The following is a 15,146-nucleotide window of genomic DNA, read 5'->3' as shown; positions in this document are numbered from 1 at the left end:
CTGTGAGTTCGAGAAGTTCCTTCTTCGGCTCCATGAACAAGAACCCAGATTCCGGTAACATCTTTCCGGTATCAGTAGCAACCTTCACAAGACCAGCAACAAACTTGCAAAATGTATGCCCGGCTGCATGCACCTCCCCCTCACCTTTATCACATACACTGATATTATTTTCCCCTGCCCCTTTGGAGTGGCATTTCACTGTCATCTGTGAATGAGGCCACCTCCAAGGGCTGTGAAAACTCAGGATATTGGCCCCAATAGCTGAGATGCATATCTAAGGAATGATTCAGTGATTCCAGACTTCTGTTCCTGCTACCTGCCCTTTGTTGCAAAAACCCCTACATATCCTAGCTCCCCCCTTACTCCTCGGAGTGGTTTCTCAGGGCTACCTGAGATGCTGTCTCCCAGGCTTAAGTTCTGATTTTGCCCTAAATAAAACTTAATTTTCAATTTTCAGGTTGTGCATTTTTTTAAGTTGACAAATGATTCGAAATGAAAAATGCAACTGAGAGAATCTGCAGCAGGGCAGGTCAAATGGAAGACAGAACAGCAACCAGGAAGATAGGAATTTTGAAATAACCCAATCAGGTAAACAGAGAAGAGAATGAAAGAGTGAAGAAAGCCTACGTAATCTATAGGATTCAATCAAACATACAAATAGTAGCATAATTGAGGTTCCAGAAGGAGAAGAGAGGTACAGAAAGTGTATTGAAAGAAACACTAGCTGAGGAGTTCCCTGGTGGCTTGGAAGTTAAGGATCTGGTTAAGAAAGAAGGATATTATCAGATTTAGAAATGTAATTCTGTAAAGGATGATGTGTTAACCACTTAACTGCAGTATAAAGGTTAAAGAAAAAGAGCATTAAAAAATAATTATAACTACTATAAACTGTTAAAAATTATGAAGCAGGAGATAGATGGGTCCCAGGCTAAGCAACTGCAATCAGTTCCCTGTGGACAGATAACTTCGAGATAAAAGCAGCATCCTGCTTGAATAAAAGATAGAGATCATCGGAGTTTCTGTCAGGGTGCAGGGGAAACGAATCCAACTAGGAACCATGAGATTGTGGGTTCAATCCCTGGCCTCACTCTGTGGGTTAAGGATCTGGCGTTGCCGTGAGCTGTGGTGGAGGTCACAGACGTGGCTCGGATCTGGTGTTGCTATGGCTATGGCTGTGGCTGTGGCATAGGCCAGCAGCTGTAGCTCCAATTAGACACCTAGGCTGGGAACCACCATATACTACGGGTGTGGCCCTAAAAAGACAAAAAAAAAAAAAAAACCTAACGTGGGGAGTAAAAGAGTGGAGACTTTGTATGTGATCAAAAACTTTCACTTTTTTTTTTACCTATTAGGATGATGTTAGCTGGGCCTTGTCATATATTGCCTTTATTATACTGAGGTATGTTCCTTACCCAATTTGTTGAGAGTCTATCATTAAAGTTATATGTTGCCAAACGCTTTTTCTGCATCTACTGAGATGATCAAGGGAACAGAAGGAGATGAAATCACCACCTTAAAGAAATATCTGCCTTCCCACGTTCATGACAGCATGACTCACAATAACCAAGATATGAAAACAATCTCTAAGTGTCTATCAACAAATAAATGGATAACAAAATATGATATATATTACAAGATATTATTCAGCCATAAAATAAAGAAGGAGATCCTGCCATTTACAACATGGGTGGACCTCAAGGGCTTTATGCTAAATAAAATGAGTCAGAGAAAGACAAATAATGTATGATATCAGTAACATGCGGAATCTTAAAAAGTTGAATCATTAGGGAGAATGCTAGTTACCAGAGGCTGGAAGGGAGGGAACTGGGGATAATGTCATTTAAAGGCACATGTTAGCAACTAGTAGATAAATAAGTCCTGGAGACGTGATGCACAGCATAGTCATTACAGACAACAATATTTTATTATAGACTTCAAAGTTGCTAAGAGACTAGATCTTAATTGTTCACCATAGAAAAGGGACATGAAAGAGGTGTTAGCTGATGTTATGACGGTGATCATACTGCAATATGAGAGGCATCAATTCAATACATTGTCACCCTAAATATATACAACATTCTATGGCAATTATAGCAGGAGGAAGGAAGGGGAGCCCGGAGGAGGGAGAGAGGGAGAGAGGGAGGGAAAGCCCTCAAACTGAACTCTGTACAGTTATTCCAGACAATCAGCAAACACCGAGAGGATTGAGGGCGCTCTTGCCTTGAGGAAGGAGCCAAGTAGGGCTGTATCATTGGCAGAATCAAAGAGAAAGCAACTCGAGAAGCATGAAAAGGGATCTCTGGAAATACAAAGGTGAATGGAAAACCTGAAGTTCAGACATGGGAATTTGAAAAGGCTTTCTAGAAAAGATGCATGAATCCATGATTTTACCAGGGTGGAAAACCCTCAAGCAGACCTGTATTTGAAGCCTCATCTCAGACTTACCTTTTAAAGAAAGCAACACTACTTACTCTGTTGAATCATGGTAAAGGTATTACAGACAACAAACATAACGGGACTATCCTAGATCCTGGCAAAGAGAGACATTCAATAAATGATAGCTCACTCTCCCTCTATTTTCTTCCTCTTTTTCCCTCTTTCCTCCTTCCTTCCTTCTCTCCTTGCTTCTCTCTTTTCTCTTTCTCTTCCTCCCTCCCCTCCCTCATTCCTCCATCCATCATCCATTGAACCTGTTTTCCTCCCTCTTCCCCTCCCTTCTTTCCTTTCTCATCCCACCCTCCTTTCCCTGTGAGTCTATGTCCTTGCCCTCACCCCGCCTATTACACAGGTTAACTTTGAAGATGGTTACTGAACTGAATCTTAGAAGCCACTATTCTCCTTCCAGCATAACTAGTCCTATCTTACTACTCAGATCAGAAATCATCCTTTTTTTTTTTTGGCCTACAGTAGTCTCAGAGTGGATTCCCAGAGAAGCCCAGTAAAAGCAACCAGAGAGGGCAAGGGAATTTGGTGACCCTCACTGAATCCTAAGCAGGTGACTCAGGACTAATTTTCACAGCTGATGTAATTTATGTTGCTTCTCTTCATCCTTCTACAAAAAACAAAAGTGTAGCTCTATTGTGGTTACTTTTTCTCTCTCTGCTCCAGGTTACTTCCACTTAGCCAATGATTCACCCTTGTCTTGAGGAGACCCAGATAGCAGTTAATTGACCAAGAAGCAGAGCAGGGAGGGCTATTTTTAGTTGTTTTCCCTTAATAAATAAAAATAGATGTATTGCTCTATCTTGCTTCCTGCAGGGTCATTGTTCACGGGCAGGAAGAGGCCCTATGGGGAGATCCTGGGACTAATTTCATTTGCACCCTTGGAGGTCAGATCATGCCCAACAGACTCTATAGAAGAGAACAGTAACATCAGGCCAGATCAGCTGGTGTCCATTAATCTTTTCCCTGCCTGGACTTTCTTCTTGACCCTAAAGCTTACAATCCCTTGAGTAAAAAGAGAAAAAAAAAATTAACTAGGCTTTAAAAAGAAGTAGGGGGCTTGCGTAGAAGCAGGGAGTATTTAGCACAATCGCTTCTCTGAACTTTTAAGATATCACAAGGATGTCTCTTAATGGATTCTGACTTTTTCTTCCCAAGGAAGGAGTATTGGAGAATCACTGTGCCTACTAAGCTGGCTCTGGTATATACATACTCCTGTGCTCTCACCTCTCTCAGCTTTCCCTCTCTTCCCCTGTTCCTCCTCCCCTGCCCCCAGACAATAAGGACCCCAGAAGAGGCCTTTCATTATTCCACCTCATCCTAATCCATCTTACTCATTTTTCTTCACCTGCAGCTGGAAAGATCTGCAGTTCTATAGCCCAGGACTCAAGGGCAGCTAAGCAGAAGTCCCTGACATGTTGTCTGATCTGGCTTAATTACTGCTGACAATGAAACTGTTTTCTGATGCTTTTCTGGTTCCCTGAATCTGAAACAGAGGATGAGTGTAATTAGCTCCTCCAATCTAGGCAGTGCTTTATGTTGCTGTATTATAATTAGTTATATAACCATTATCTTCACACAACTGTGAGAAATTTGAGGAAGGAATTATCTCTCAAGTATTTATTGAATTAAACCATGAATATATAATTTATAAAAGTTCAGTTATTATATGCGGATATATATATACACACACACAAAGAGAGACAAATTATTTATATATGATAGTACAATATTAAGAGAGTATGGGATAGAAAAAAAATCTATCAAATCACCATCTCAAAGCAAATCTCACAATCTGAATATAACTATATTCACTGCACACTATAAAGTGCAGGGAAGTGAATTTTTTCTGATTTTTTCTGTTCTTTCTTTCTCTTATATAAGCCTGTACATATTTATTATATTTATCTGAGTGCTATATATAAATAAACATGTGCTCATAGTAATATACAACTTATATTTTTTTCTCTGGATATACTTTTTATATTTATATATTTGTATAAATATTATATTTGTATTTATATAAATAAACATGTGGTTATAGTCAGGTTATATACACAACTTATATATTTTTCCCTGGATATACTTTTTTTGTTTGTTTTTGAGACAATTTTTTAGAGCAGTTTTAGGCCCACAGCAAAATCAAGAAGAAGAAGATGATAACAGGGATTTCCCGTATACCTCCCACTTCTATACATGCAATAATTTCCTCTATTATCAACATCTCCACCAGAGTGGTACATTTTTTATTTTGGTACAGTTATTACATTTGTTACACAAGCCATCATAGACACATAATCACTCAAAGTCCATAGTTTATCCTAGGCTTAACTCTTGGTGGTGTATCTTCTATGGGTTTCAAAAAATGTATAATGACATGTATCCATCAGACAGAGTATCATCACTGCTCTAAAAAATTCCTCTGTGCTCCATCCCTCTTCCCAGAGACATGCATTTCATACAGTGTAAATGTCTTTCTGTATTGCTCCATAGTCTTCCAGTCAATTGTGCCTAACAATGGCTACATAGTATTCCACCCAGTGAATGCACCAGAGATCACATTAACAGTTTCTTACTTTTCAAAACTTAGGTTGTTGCAAAAAAAAATTTTTTTTAACTAAAAATGATGGAAGGAACATTTTTTGTACTTAACACTACTTCTTCTACTTTTTTGTTTCACTTACTGCTTTTATAATGGATACTCAGCCTAGAAATCTTCATGTCAAAAGAGTATATTCCTGTCGTGGCTCAACAGTTAAAGAACTCGGCTAGTATCCATGAGGACGCTGGTTCTATCCCTGGCCTTTCTCAGTGGGTTAAGGATCTGGCATTGCTGTGAGCTGTGATGTAGGTTGCAGATCCCGAGTTGCTGTGGCTGTGGTGTAGGCCGGCAGCCGCAGCTCCCACTCGAGGCCTAGCCCGGGAACCTCCATATGCCATGAGTACAGCCCCAAAAAGACAAAAAAAAATTAATTAAAAATAACAATCTTTCCATTTAATCTTCCTAACAATCTTCTTAGAAGTTATTAATGGGGTTTTTATTATTAATGAAATTACTATCCTCATTTTAAATTATTATATTATGATCCCAAAGGGTTGCTTTCAAGTAGTTAAAACAAGAAGTGTTAACTCCTGGAGTTCCTGTCATGGAGCAGCAGAAACAAATCCAACTAGGAACCATGAGGTTGTGGGTTCAGTCGCTGGCCTTGTTCAGTGGGTTAAAGATCCGGCGTTGTCGTGAGCTGTGCTGTAGGTTGCAGATGCAGCTCAGATTCTGCGTTGCTGTGGCTGTGGCATGGGCCAGCAGATGTAGCTCAGATTAGCCCCCTAGCCTGGGAACCTCCACATGCCATGGGTGCAGCCCTAAAAATTAAAAAAATATTTAAAAAAAGGGGAGTGTTAACTCCTTTAACTCCTCCAATCCACGTGCTGAGATAGAGGAAACAAAATATGTGTGGGAAGAAGACATGAATGATTCTTAGGTGGATGGATACCTAAGCCAGGGTGGGCAGTGAGGTGTGAAGAAGAATGAGAGAGTTCTGAAGACTAGGAAGGCCAGTCCAAGACTGAAGGGAAGAATTCTTGGAAAAGGAAATAACTATGCAAAAGCAAAGAGATGAGAAAAGGCCCAGCAGGTGGTTTAGAGTAACTGAAGTGAGGTCTTGGTCAAAGAGGACTATAACTAAAGACAAGCATGGAGACATCATCAGAAAAAGCAAAAAACCCAATTTAAAAATGGGCAGAAAATCTAAATAGACATTTCTCCAAAGAAGACAGGTGGTGAAAAAAGCACATTAAAAGATTCTCAATGCCACTAATTATTAAAGAAATGCAAATCAAAACTACAATGAAGTATCACCTCAAACCAGTCAGAAAGGCATCATCAAAAAGTTTAAAAACAATAAATGCTAGAGAAGCTATAGAGAAAAGGGGACCTTCCTACACTGTTAGTAGGAATATAAATTGGCTCAACTACTATGGAAAACAGTATGGAGGTTTCTCAAAAAACTAAAAATAGAACTACCATATGATCCAACAATCCTTCTCCTGGGCATCTATCTGGAGAAAACCATAATTTGAAAAGATATATGCACCCCAATGTTCATAGCAGCACTATTTACAACTGCCAAGACCTAAATGTCCATCAACAAAGGCATGGATAAAGAAGATGTGATACATATGTACATTGGAATATTACTCAGCCATAAAAAAGGATGAAATCATGCCATTTGCAGCAACATGGATGGACCCAGAAATTATCAAACTAAGTGAAGTAAGACTGACAGAGAATGACAAACATCATATGATATCACTTACATGTGGAATCTAATTTTTTTTATTTTTTTTTATTTTTATTTTTTTTGTCTTTTTGTCTTTTGTCTTTTGTTGTTGTTGCTATTTCTTGGGCCGCTCCCGCGGCATATGGAGGTTCCCAGGCTAGGGGTTGAATTCGAGCTGTAGCCACCAGCCTACGCCAGAGCCACAGCAACGCGGGATCCTAGCCGCGTCTGCAACCTACACCACAGCTCACAGCAACGCCGGATCGTTAACCCACTGAGCAAGGGCAGGGACCGAACCCTCAACCTCATGGTTCCTAGTTGGATTCGTTAACCTCTGCGCCACGACGGGAACTCCGGAATCTAATTTTTAAAATGATACAAATGAATTCATTCACAAAACAGAAACAGATTCAAAGATTTTGAAACCAAACTTATGGTTCTCCAAGGGAAAACATTGCGGGGGGGGGGGTGGTAAACTAGGAAGTTAGGATTAACATATGCACACTATTTTATATAAAATAGATTAAGTAACAAGGACCTACTGTATAGAACGGGGGACTCTACTCAATACTCTGCAATAACCTATAAGGGAAAAGAATGTGAAAAGGAATGGATATATAGGTATATGGATATATGTATAATGATTTGCATTGCTGTCTATACACCTAAAATTAACACAACATTGTAAGTCAACTATACTTCAATAAAATTAAAAAAAAGAGACAGCACATTGAGAAGTCAAGGTCAGACACTAAAAGCCCTGGTAAGCAACATTAAAAAAGAAACACAGATTGGAGTACCTCAAACTATTCCTAAGTCCCTTCTCCCTTGCTTGTCCTAGAGCATGTTTTCTAAAGCCTGGTACTATTGACAGCTTGGACAGGTTAATCCTTTGTCATGGGGGTTTTCCTATGCATTGTAGTATGTTTCTCCACCCCCGGAGGCCAGTAGCAGCCCTCTTCCACTGTTGTTACAATCAAAAATGTCTCCAGACATTGTCCGAAATCCCTTTATAGGGCAAAAATCAACCCGGTTATGAACCACTAGTCTAGAGGTTGAAAAAGCTAGAACTCTTTAATTTTTACAACCTCTCTTACAGCTATAAATGACCATGTAACAGAGTTCTAGCCAGTGAAACAAGAGGGGAGATCTGCTACAACCTCTTTCCTTTAATCTTCAATCAAAAGACAGGAGTGTGAAGTCCTGCTGTGGCACAGTGGGTTAAGAATCTGACTGCATAGGACTGGAGCTCACCTTCTCTCATGAAAACAAAAAATTACAACCAACTGCTGAACAACCATCAACAAAATACCAAAACAGATATCCTGGAGTTCCTGTCGTGGTGCAGCAGAAATAAATCCGACTAGGAACCACAAGGCTGCTGGTTCGATCCCTAGCCTCGCTCTGTAGGTTATGGTCTGTGTTGCCGTGAGGTGTGGTGTAGGTCGCAGATGCGGCTCAGATCCCACATGTCTGTGGCTATGGTGTAGGCTGGCAGCTGTAGCTCCAATTCGACTCCTAGCCTGAGAACCTCCATATGTTGCAAGTGCGGCCCTAAGAAGCAAAAAAAAAAAAAAAAAAAAAAAAAAAAAAGAAAAGAAAAACAAACAAATGAAAAAACAACCCAGATATCCTACAGCAAAAGACAAAGAAGAAGCCACATCAAGACAGTAGGAGAAGTGCTTACACAATATAAGCAATCCCATGCCCTCCAGGTAGGCAATTTATGGGCTGGAAAATAACTATGTCACAGAGACTCACCCACAGAAGTGAGAGGTCTGATTCCCACATCAGGTTACCATGCCTGGGGTCTGGCATTGGGAGGAAAAGCCCCCAGAGCATTTGACAATGAAGGCCAGCAGGGCTTGTACGCAGGAGTTCCACAGGACTGGGGAAAACAGAAATTCGTCTCTTGAAGGGCACACAGCCTTTCATGTGCACCAGGTCCCAGGGCAAAGCAGAGACTCCGTAAGAATCTGGGTCAGACCTACCTGTGAATCATGGAGGGTATCCTGGGAAAATGGGGAGGGAGATGGACAGTAAAGAAGATGCCTCAGAGGCTAAAAACCACATTTCTAGTGTAAGGTGTACCACCCTAGACAGTACACAAAAGAAGGAACATATATATAATTTGCAAACAGTGCTATAGACAAGGGATTAATTTCCAAAATATATAAACAGCTCATATAGCTTAATATAAAAAAATAACCCAATAAAAAAACGGACAGAAGATCTAACCTGACACTTCTCCAAAGACAGACAGATCCTTCATGCCAACAGGTTCATGAAAAGATGTTCAATATAGCTAATTATTAGAGAAAAGCAAATCAAAACTACAATGAGGTATCATCTGATATCAGTTGGAATGGCTATCATCAAAAAGTCTACAAATAATACATGCTGGAGTGGGTACAGGGAAAAAGGAACCCTCCTATACCTTTGACGGGAATGTAAACTGGTATAGCCATTATGGAAAACAGTCTGGAGGTTCCTTAAAAAACTTTAAGTTTTTTAGAGTTACCATATGATCCTACTCCTGGGCACATATCCAGAAAAAACTCTAATTTGAAAAGATAATGCACCTCAATGTTCAGAGCAGCACTATTTACAACAGCCAAACCATAAAAGCAATCTGAATGTCCATCAACAGATGAATGGATAATGGATAAAGATGAATATATTCAGCTTTACACACACACACACACACACAAAGGAATAAAGGAATATTATTCAGCCATAAAGAACAAAAAAATGGGAGTTTCCATTGTGGCTCAGCAGAAACAAACCCAACTAACATCCATGAGGATGCACGTTTGATCCCTGGCCCTGCTCAGTGGGTTAAGGATCCAGCATTGCTGTGAGCTGTGTAGGGTGCAGATGTGGCTCAGATCCAGTGTTTCTGTGGTTATGGTGTTGGCCAGCAGCTGTAGCTCTAATTCAACCCCTAGCCTGGGAACTTCCATGTGCCATACCTGCAGCCCTAAAAACAAAAAAGAAGAAAAAAAAGAATGAAATAATGCAACATGGATGGACCTAGAGGCTATCATATTTAAGTGAAGTAATTCAGACAAAGACAAACATCATATGATATTATTCCTATGTAGAATCTAAAAAAAATATACACAAAAGAACTTATTTAAAAAACAGAAATAGACTCATGGACAGAGAAAAACAAAGTTATGGTTAAACTAACACAACATTGTAAATTAACTATACTTCAGTTTTTAAAAAGGAGCATATTTAAAGAGAAGGATATTATTCCATTCCAGGCCAGACTGAATTTAAATGCTTATGGCACATATGAGGGGTAATGTTCAGAGCATTTAGATAATCAGGCCAGGGACATCAGAAAAGAGTAAGGCAGTGGTAATTTTGTATGAATATATATTTCAAAAATCTTAATTTTAATAAAATAACATTACTTATTAAAAAGCATTATCAATATTTAAAAATACAGCTAATCAAAAGAGATTTAAAAATACACAGACATGGAGTTCCTGTCGTGGCACAGCGGAAATTAATCCAACTAAGAACCATGAGGTTGTGGGTTCAATCTCTGGCCTTGCTCAGTGGGTTAAGGATCTGGCACTGCCGTGAGCTGTGGTATAGGTCACAGAGGCGTCTCGGATCTGGTGTTGCTGTGGCCCAGCATCCAGATATAATTTGTAGTAAAATGTGGTTGTATATACATATGATAAACACACACATAAATGGGATTATACTGCATATGCTGTGTGGTGACAAGCTTTGTTTACTCAATAGCACATCATAAAATAAACATCTTTCTGTTTTGCATAATGTTCCTCTATTTTTATGATCCTTTTACTATTATAAACAGTTCTGAGATAAATTACTTCACAGTAAAATTCCAACCTATATCCCTAATTATTTCATTAGAATAAATTCCTAGACATGGAATGGCTGGCTAAATGGTATATGGAAGTTCCCGGGCCAGGAATCAAATCTTGGGGATAGAACCTGTGCTGCCTCAGAGACAACACCAGACTCTTGACCCACTGTGCCACAGCGGGAACTCCCAGTATATGTGTTTTTAAGGCATTTGACAGTTGTTCCTAAATCATTTTCTAAAAAGACTGTAACGATTTATAACCTCATCAGCATACATGCAAGTACTCACCTCCCCTCCCTTCCTCCAAAACATAAATTATAAACATGATCACTCAAATATTTGAGAATTATATAAAATAAAAAATGTTAACCTTAATGATGTTTTCATTTTGCATTTGTTTAATTGGTAGAATTTGAACTGCTTATGTTTTATCATCAATTTTAGTTTTTCTTTGGAAAACTGCTGATTCTTGTCCTTTGTCCACTTTTCTTTTGGGATGTTTATCTTTTATCGATTTGTAAGAGTTCTTTATACATAAACTTTAACCCTTCTTTATTAACGCTACCTTTTTCCTTTGTTTGCATTTGCCAACTAAGGGTACATTTTGAGAAGCAAATGTTTTAAATTATTGGAATGGTCAAAGTTTGAAATGGCTTTTGTGAAGAATGGGAACAAGATGTATCCAAAAGCAAATAGAGGGAACAGGCAATATTACAAAGACTCAGCTGAGGCTGGAGACCATGAATTTCTAACAGTTTTCATCTGCAAAGTTGTAACAGCATTTGGTTACTTGTGTGCAGAGGGAGAAAGGGGAGAAAGTAGGGTTCATTTAGAGTTGGGATATTGCCTGGTAGTTTAATCAGAAACTAGACAAAGGAATAAAGGAGTTATGTGTATTAGCAAGTATGTTGCTGAAATGATGGACCACATGGGCAAGATAAGAGGGCAACTGATAAGCTGGGAGAAAATAGGCAAGATCAGGGGCCCCTATGCAGTTTAAGATGACACAACTAAATGAGAATATGAGAGAGCTACAAAATTAGGAAATTTTCTATGATTTTCTTCTAGCATACTTTTCATTATTGTTTCTCATCCATTTACTCTATTTTCTCCTTTTAAAAGAATGATTATTCTGTTATATTCACTTTTATGATTAAAAATTTTTAAATTCATTTCCTTTATAGTCAGGCAGTGTACCCCCATCATACTCAGAATGAATTTTTTTTTTTTTTTGTCTTTTGTCTTTTTTGTTATTGTTGTTGTTGCTATTTCTTGGGCCGCTCCCACGGCACACGGAGGTTCCCAGGCTAGGGGCTGAATCAGAGCCGTAGCCACCGGCCTACGCCAGAGCCACAGCAACACAGGATCCGAGCCGCGTCTGCAACCTACACCACAGCTCATGGCAACGCCGGACCGTTAACCCACTGAGCAAGGGCAGGGACCGAACCCGCAACCTCATGGTTCATAGTCGGATTCGTTAACCACTGCGCCACGATGGGAACTCCTCAGAATGAATTTTTAACCACCAAGTCTATTTACTGGATCTAATGCATTGTATTTAGCCATACTATTTTCCATTTCCTTACATTCTCTTTTATCTCAGCCCTTATTTACTTAAAAGAAACATTTTCTTCCTACATCCTAAGCAATATTTAATTCCAGAATATGGAATGGGAAAAGAAAAGGTTGAAATGGGGAGAAAAACAGGACCATGCGCCCTTTCACCTTAACAAGATCATGAGACACCTGTAAACACCCGGCTGTTCAGTGAGTTACCACACTCAAGGATCACAACTCAGGGTCATGCTGAACGAAATGGAAAGCTGCCAGGTACTTCCTGTGCTGAGCAGAGCTCCAAAGCTGAGTAGCCTGTTTGCCCTCACCCGAGATATTTTCTTATAACAGCTTATTTGCAAATGTCATCTGAGGCCTTGGAAACTCCAGGCCCTCCCTGTCACTCCCCCCACTTGATTTTGGGGTGTCTCCACTATAGAGTTGAGGGGATCATCATTCAATGGCTTGTGAAAACATGATACCTGGTTCAAATATCTCTTTTCTAGCTCCAATGTCCTTTCTCCCCAGAGTAGCCTAGAAGAAAGAGCAGAACTGAGACTCCTCTGATGTGTGGGTACCCAGGTGAGGAGGCCCCAGGAACTGAACTTCCTTAGGGAGGTGAGGAGCTGGCTGATGACCTGAGCCTTTGCTGTCTGAGAAGGGAAAACCTTGGACTTGAGGCAGGTGAAAACTACCTGCTTCATCTTGCCAACCACCAAGAGTGGCCAGGTTTCTGAGAAGTTCTCCTTTCTAAACTCAGGTTGCACATCGTGCAAAATGCTTTCTCAAAGAGAAGCCATGAACTTCCTTTACCCTCAGACTTGGCTTGGATTTGCCATTGTAAATAGAAATTCAGGTTTGCATCTGAACTCTGAGGTAACCACATATCAACACTGACTAGAGAGCTAGAAAATTAAACCATTTCCCCCAGGAGAAACTTAATCAGAGCCTCAGCCCTTTCTTTTTTTTACAGCAACCAGAGATGTGGAACAAAATAAAATAAAGCAAAAGCAAGCTACCCGAAACTTAAAAACTCACTCAAGGGAGTTTCCGTCGTGGCTCAGTGGTTAACGAATGCAACTAGGAATCATGAGGTTGCAGGTTCGATCCCCCGCCTCTCTCACTGGGTTAAGGATCCAGTGTTGTGGTGAGCTGTGGTGTAGGCCAGTGGCTACAGCCCCGATTTGACCCCTAGCCTAGGAACCTCCATATGCTGTGGGTGTGGCCCTAGAAAAGACCAAAAAAAAAAAAAAAACCTCACTCAAGCAACAGAAAATCAGTTTGGTCATCAAATTGTAGAGCATTTTCATGTATGTTTAAAAATTTCACCTTATTAAGGTACATTTTCATGTATTTTTAAATGACTCCTTTTATATGAATAGCTCCTGTTCTCAAGAAATGATCTTGAAGAGGAGTTCCCGTTGTGGCTCAAAAGTAACAAACCCAAATAGTATTCATGAGAATGCAGGTTTGGTCCCTGGGCTTTCTTAGTGGGTTAAGGATCTGGTGTTGCCGTGAGCTGTGGTGTAAGTAACAGACGCAGCTCAGATCCCAAGTTACTATGGCTGTGCTTTGACTGGCAGCTCCAGCTCCAGTTCAGTCGCTAGCCTGGGAACCTCCATATGCTGCAAGTGCGGCCCTAAAAAGAAAATAGGAAAAAAAAAAAAAAAAAAAAAGGAAATGCTCTTGAGGAAAAAAATCCGTCATTTTCCTAAAAGAAAACAACTTTGGACCAAGGAAGAGGCAAATATTAGACTCTCCCAGATTCAAGCACTTTCTGTCTGAATGTCTCCCAGAAGGTTATCAAACACCTCAAACAGCCCCTCAAACACAGAATACACACACACACACACACACACACACACACACACACACACACACACACACAGGCCCTGAGTGGGGTTGAGAACCACTACCTAGAAATAATTAGGCTGAGAGCACTCTATTCTAACCTTTCACATCATAGTCAAATGCTTAATGACAGAAGCCCCAGGCTACTTCATTTCACTCATTTAAGCGCAAAAGGAAACCAAACATTTTCACCAAGATGAAGCTCTTAGAACCCCCATTTGCCAGATTAGAGGATGTCAAGCTTAACTCTCAAACCAGAAGACATTTCATCTCAAAACTGAGTCCTGCAGAGCCCCTCTGTCATGACGGCAGAGCATCTCTCTCCTGAGTGTAAGGCCAGAAACCCCACCCAGGAGACAGCTCAGCCCAGCCCCACACCTCAGCCCTGGCTCAGCCAAGATTGGACAACTACCTGAGACAAAGGAATAGGCTGCTAGGATATTGCTGAGCAAAGCCATGTCCACGTGCTCGGGGATCACCAATTCCGCGTTGTAGCAGAAGGGCAGCCTCGATGGGACATCCAGAGGAGGCCTCCTGGAGATGCTTCAGCTGGATCAAGTTGGCCACCCTCCCTCTCTTCTCTTCTGTTTGGGAACACAAAGTAAGTGATGAGAACACATTGTGATTTCCTGAGGCCATGTTCCGGGTAGCCTGGGCTCAAGATCAAAAGCTAGTCCCCTAAATGCCAGCCAACCTTCTCAGCCAGGTGGCTGCAAAGATCTGGGATCTTGTCCTCTTTGCTCTACAAGCTTCTTGGCTTTCAAGGAAACAGCGACCCCTTAAATCTGTTTTTCTCTAGCCTCTCTCCTTTTTCTTCCTCATCTTCTCCAAAATTCCCTTTTTAACACTTCTCCTTCACCTTTCCTTGATACTTTTCATTGCATTCTCCCTGGTTTGCCTCTGAGGCATAGTCCATCATCCCTCTAATCACTGCATTTTAACCCCAAGCCACAGCCTGCTCTTCACCTGGCTCTGCTCTCCCCTGTACTGATGGCACTTGTGTACTTTGATCAGTTTGCCTCATCCCACTTATCACTGAGTGTGCATTCTTGGCAATGAGTCAGAGCCGACTATTCCAGAACTTCCAAAGTGGTTCCAGTTTGAAAACAGCTCTGAGAACTTGGGAGCTTGAGCCCACCCCCTGCCCCAGGCTTCACGAATCCACCTGC

General features: G+C 40.6%; 1 protein-coding gene across 8 annotated transcripts in view; it reads right to left on the bottom strand.

Annotated features, from left to right (window-relative positions):
• The window catches only part of EVA1A (eva-1 homolog A, regulator of programmed cell death), a 49,717-nt gene that overhangs the window by 4,855 nt on the left and 29,716 nt on the right, over positions 1–15,146 (bottom strand). For 3 of the 8 annotated variants that reach the window (XM_085018835.1, XM_085018834.1, XM_085018836.1), the window contains one exon: positions 14,390–14,561. The exons of 2 other annotated variants lie outside the window; for them this stretch is intronic. In XM_085018835.1, the coding sequence (XP_084874961.1) occupies positions 14,390–14,435 (46 nt within the window). In that variant the 5' untranslated portion in view covers positions 14,436–14,561. Of the gene's footprint in view, positions 1–14,389; positions 14,562–14,671; positions 14,981–15,146 lie in introns of those variants that run through there. 3 more of the 8 variants (XM_085018837.1, XM_021087316.2, XM_085018838.1) reach the window with 3 other exon arrangements.

The sequence above is a fragment of the Sus scrofa genome, chromosome 3 (assembly GCF_054392235.1).
Source record: "Sus scrofa isolate SSC_HxYL_T2T_F1_AM1 chromosome 3, Sscrofa_HxYL_maternal_Yorkshire_Landrace_v2.0, whole genome shotgun sequence".
Taxonomy (NCBI): Eukaryota; Metazoa; Chordata; class Mammalia; order Artiodactyla; family Suidae; genus Sus; species Sus scrofa.
Note: the sequence above shows the minus strand (reverse complement) of the source record. Positions and strands in the feature narration are given on the sequence as shown.